The following is a 5,209-nucleotide window of genomic DNA, read 5'->3' on the forward strand; positions in this document are numbered from 1 at the left end:
ACCCCCACCACCCCAGGGGGCAGGCAGGCAGGCCCCCTACCTTGCAGAACTGTTAACTTATTCAGCTCGCTGGCTTTGCACAGCCTGTCCTGGGCCCAGCCCTGAGCCCCGGGTGGGCGCAGGTGGGCATCACCTGGGGACCCACCACTGTCGGCAGCAGCAGCCCCGGGACCCCTCCCTCAGTAACCCCACTGCTTCCCCCTCCTTGGTATAAGTGCAATTAAAGCCGTGGGTGTCGCATCTTCTCCAGTGCTGGACCCTCCTGTGCCCCACAGCCCCAGAGGGGGGCACTGCCCAGCCTGGACAGAGGGGGAGGGCAGAAGGGGCACCATCTCTGGCTTCCAAAGAGCAGCAGGCTGGGCCGGGCGATGAGCCCGGAGGGGCCTGCTGCAGGCAGCGGGCCCGGAAGTGCCCACGCCTGCCCCAGCCGGGGCTGGGTGCTCCGCTTGCTCGTACCCAAGCCCCCAGGCACCCTTGCCGCTGGTTTGTAATGGAATCTCCACGCTCCTACTCGACCCCCACCTCCGCTCCTGGAGACCGTGCTTCTCCTCCGTGTGTGGGACCTCTGCCCCCTCCCAACCCCCACATGACTATTGTGCGATTTGTGAGCGGAGTCGGTAACTTGTTGGGTTTTTTTCCAACCATCATGGCCTTATCTGTTCCGGTTTTCTCAGTGTTTTCAACCTGTGAGATAGATGTTTATGGCAAAAAGCGAAAAAAGAAAAAAAAAAAAAGAACCTGACCTATTGTATAAAAATCACTATTTTGTGTGCTCCGCGTGCTACAGCTTTTGGGAGTGGTTTGCCCACTCCCTCTCCCACTCCTCTGGGCCTCCCTTCTCCTGGCGGTGAAAGTGTCCACGCGTGTGGTAGTCTAGTGTGCCGAGCTGTTTTCTATCTTTTTGTAGTCTTTCTTAAAACACAATAAATTCCACTGTCATATTTGGCTACTGCTGACTTGCCGGGCTTTGGTGGGAGCCTGGGGGCTGGAGGGGGGCCAGCTGGGCCCCAAGCTCATGAGTAGCAAGCAGTGAAGGGAACTGGTGAGGTTCAGAAATAAAACATTTATTATGTGAAGAGGAACAACAGGGCCAGAAGGGGGCGGTGTGACGGCCACTAGGTTCTCCACCTCAGGTAGGGGCAACAGAGGGTGGTCGGGGCAGGGGTCTGGGATCCATCTGGCCTCCCTGGGCTGTGTGGGGGGCCTTGTCCACACCTGTAGCTGAGGAAAGGGGCGAACTCTCGAGGAACGAGGGCCCGCGCCCAGCTTAGGGTGAAGGTGGGTGCTCAAGGCAGGTGGGGCAGGGGGCTCTCTTCCCTCTGCCCCTCCCCACTTAAATAGGCATAAATAAGAAGCGTCCAGACTCTCAGGCCACCAGGGGCTGCCCGGCCCAGCCCCCTTCCCGGAGCCTAACACTAGTGCCGGTCATCGGTTGGTCGGTTGGTTGGTCGGCCGGCCGGCCGGCGGCTACCAGGAAGGCAGCCAGCTCCCAGGCCGCGGAGGTAGTTGGAGTCAGTGTCCAGGGCGGCCGGGCTCTCACAGCACAATCCACGTGTATCGCTCGCTGTCTGCCAGAACTTTCAGTGAGCACCCTGCAGTGGAATGTGGGGACAAGGCCTTGGAACCTCTAGCCGGCCCAGTCTGCAGGAGAGGCTTCTCTCTTTCCCTGACCTGATGGTGGCCCAGAAGGCTCTAGCAAGGCAGGTGCAAGTTATCTCTGCCTCGGGCCTGCAGCCATTCAATTAATGTCTACTGAATGAATGAATGGTTGGGGGGCCGTCAGGTGCCACATCTGAGCTGGCCCCCTGGCCCTGGCCTGGGCTGTCCTCACCTTCACCCCACATGCCACTGCTCAGCCAACGAGCTCCTTCATTCAGCAACATTTAGCAATTAGTGCCCGCTCCAGGCTCCGCCCAGCCCCAGGATCAGGACCCCAGTCCCGAACTGTCGTCAGGTCAGTGCCCCACCTTTGTGCAGAGCCTCGTTGGTCATCCTGTTGACGTATCGGCCGCTGCTCTCAGGCACCAACCACTTCATAACCATGTCCACACAGCTCTTGCGATATGAGCTCCAGACGCTGCCGCTGAGGAAGAGGGTATGAGCAACTCCCAGCCCTGGGCCCAACCCAGCCCTGCCCCGCCTCGATCCTGCCTCACCTGGTCTGCCCTTTGACCTCAGTGAGGTCGCCCACGCTGACTGTCACAAAGATGCCCGTGTTGAGGTCCCATGCCACCTTGAGACTGGTGTGGTAGGTCTTTGGTCTATGGGAGGGAGAGCTGGTGAGCACAAGAGAAAGTGGGGGACTACAGGGTCCCTGAGCTGGAACCCAGGCTACCCTAAGGCGCTTTTATCTTTGGAGCAATAATGGAATAGCCTATCCAAGCTTTGGGGAGCCAAGGGGAGTTTTATCATATGCTACCTCCCCGCACTGAGCTATCATGAGCGCAAGCCCTGCTGGGCAAGGGTGAAGGTGGGTCCTTGCCCACTCACCGGAGCTGGCCTTCCTCGGTGGGGGATGGGAACGCCAGGAGCAGCAAGCCAATGTTGATGAGGACCTGGTTGGTCTCTGGGCAGACCTGGGGGGCGGAGGGTGGACAGTGACAGCTACTGAGAGTGCCACCAAGACCAGGGAGGCCCTGGACCGCCCTGCCTGACACCTGGACCCACCTCCAGGATGACAATGTCATAGTCGCTAAAGGAACAGAACTGGTGACCCCAAGTGGCGTCGTGGCGGATCACCTCGTTGATGACATACTCGAAGTCCAGTGTAAGCTGCTCAACTGTCAGGTACTGACCCTGTGGACAAGGGCAGGGGGAGAACTGTGCCCACCGCCATCCCAGGAGGTGCCCCAGGAGCTGCCCCTTGGCCTCCCCACCACCCACACCCACCTGGACAACGGCCTGCTCCCGCATGGGCCGCAGGTTGCGACCGCGGAGATCGGTCACCACGAAGGGCAGGGAGATCTTGTCATCCTCGAACTCTAAGGGGGCAGGACAAGGTGGTAGGGATGGCGGTGGGAGGCCTGGAGGCTCTCAAGGCCAGCCTCCCATGCTTGGGGCCCTGCCCAACAGAGGGGCTCCCCACTCACCATCCTCTGGCTCCGTCCCCTCACCGGACCCCAGCACGTAATAGAGCTTGGTGTAGTTGACATATCCAGGCTCTGGGGCGGGCGCCTCTGCTGCAGGGGGGCTGTCCCGGGGCACCGCCTCCCCACCTGGGCCAAGAGGCTCAGAGGGCAGGCGGCAGCGGCTGCCTGAGGGCCCTGGGCAGGGAGGTGGCCGGACTGCCTCCGAGGTCCCACCCTTGGCCTCTTTGGCCCGGCGGAAGATGTCAGCCACAAACTCCTTGGCTTTGGCAATGGCAGGCGAGGGATCGGGGGGCCCAGAGGGCCAGGCTGGGGCCGCTTCAGGGCAGAGGCTGGGGAGAACAGGGGGCAGCTCTGGGCTCTGGGGTCCAGGGGGGCTGGGAGGGGCTGGGGGGGTGGTGTGGTCGTACAGGATCTGGCAGAAGCTGCTATCTCCTGGAACACACAAATAAAAAGTGAAGGAGATAGAAGAGGTCAATAGGTGAGTTTAAGTCAACGCTTTCCTGACCTCCCTCATTACCCTGGGTGGTGGGAGGGGCGGTGGCGTGGATCTTAGAAATCCAAGAGGAGGCCCTCCTAGAAGACTTACATATGCTGAGATCAGTCCAAACCAACCAAAACAGAAAAAGGCCTCACACACACACATGTTCATTCAAACCTTCCTCTTAAGCATCTGCTGTATGCCCCATACTGAGGACATAGGAGTGAACAAGACAAAATTCCCTGCCCTTGGGAGCTGACATGTATGGATAACAGCAGTCAGGTATGGATGTGAGAGTTGGACCATAAAGAAAGCTAAACGCCGAAAAATTGAAGATTTTGATCTGTGGTGCTAGAGAAGACTCTTAAGAGTCCCTTGGACTGCAAGGAGATCAAACCAGTCAATCCTAAAGGAAATCAGTCCTGAATATTCATTGGAAGGACTGATGCTGAAGCTGAAACTCCAATACTGTGGCCACCTGATTCGAAAAACTGACTCATTAGAAAAGACCCTGATGCTGGGAAAGACTGAAGGCAGAAAAAGAAGAGAATGACAGAGAATGAGATGGTTGGACGGCATCACCGACTCGACAGACATGAGTTTGAGCAAACTCTGGGAGGTGGTGATGGACAGGGAAGCCTGGCGTGCTGCAGTCCACGGAGTCACAAAGAGTAAGACATGATTGAACAAATGAACTGAACTGAATCGGGGAGCTGAGTTATGATGACAGAAGATAAAAGCTACATAAGGGCTCCCGTGGTGGCTTAGTGGTAAAGAATCCGCCTGCCAATGCAGGAGACATGGGTTCGATCTCTGATCTGAGACGATCCCACATGCCCAGGAGTGACTAAGGCTGCGCGCCACGACTGAATCTGTGCTCTTGAGCCACAACTGCTGAAGCCCGCACAACTGGAGGCTCTGCTCTACAACAAGAGAAGCCACCCAATGAGAAGCCCACGCACCACAACTGGAGAGCAGTCCCCGCTCTCTGCAACTAGAGAGAAGCCCGCATAGCAGTGAGACCCAGCACAGTCAAATAAATAAGCCACAGAGGTCTGACGGTTTACCACACTGTCTTCTGTCCTTTTCAACTTGAGACAGACCAGCACAGGCACAGCCTGGCTGGATCCCAGGCCTCTCTGTGGCTCCACCTAACCCTAACCCTAACCTGACTGGGGGCCAGATCTCCCTGTGGAGAATCTCAGTGTGAAGAACCCAACGCATCCGCCAAGCAGCACCACCACCAGCCACTGGGCCCCCCCTGTAAGCAGCCCTTGTAGAGGGGAGCTGTCCTCTCAGTTCAGAGACTCGGGGCCAAGGCTCAGAGAAACTTGTCCAAGCTCACACTGAGAGATAATACAAGTATGCCAACACACTCATGTCTGCCAGGGCAGTGGCACTTCTTCCGGAGAGGAGGCAGACAAGTGGAAAATGTTTGCGTTAAACCCCACCTCTGTGTAAATACCCTCCTAGGGTGAGAGGGGAGAAGGCAATGGCACCCCACTCCAGTACTCTTGCCTGGAAAATCCCATAGACAGAAGAGCCTGGTGGGCTGCAGTCCATGGGGTAGCTAGGAGTCAGACACGACTGAGCGACTTCATTTTCACTTTCATGCATTGGAGAAGGAAATAGCAACCCACTC

General features: G+C 57.7%; 1 protein-coding gene across 1 annotated transcript in view; it reads right to left on the reverse strand.

Moving 5' to 3' along the window:
- Positions 1 to 1,043: 1,043 nt before the first annotated feature.
- The window catches only part of DCAF15 (DDB1 and CUL4 associated factor 15), a 9,370-nt gene continuing 5,204 nt past the window's right edge, over positions 1,044 to 5,209 (reverse strand). The window contains exons 7-13 of the mRNA XM_010855440.1: positions 3,090 to 3,521; positions 2,890 to 2,981; positions 2,668 to 2,796; positions 2,491 to 2,576; positions 2,157 to 2,261; positions 1,968 to 2,083; positions 1,044 to 1,592 (exon numbers count right to left, since the gene is read on the reverse strand). Of these exons, the coding sequence (XP_010853742.1) occupies positions 1,537 to 1,592; positions 1,968 to 2,083; positions 2,157 to 2,261; positions 2,491 to 2,576; positions 2,668 to 2,796; positions 2,890 to 2,981; positions 3,090 to 3,521 (1,016 nt within the window). The 3' untranslated portion in view covers positions 1,044 to 1,536. The remainder of the gene's footprint in view (positions 1,593 to 1,967; positions 2,084 to 2,156; positions 2,262 to 2,490; positions 2,577 to 2,667; positions 2,797 to 2,889; positions 2,982 to 3,089; positions 3,522 to 5,209) is intronic.

Source organism: Bison bison, unplaced genomic scaffold (genome assembly GCF_000754665.1).
Source record: "Bison bison bison isolate TAMUID 2011002044 unplaced genomic scaffold, Bison_UMD1.0 scf7180017864365, whole genome shotgun sequence".
Lineage (NCBI taxonomy): Eukaryota > Metazoa > Chordata > Mammalia > Artiodactyla > Bovidae > Bison > Bison bison.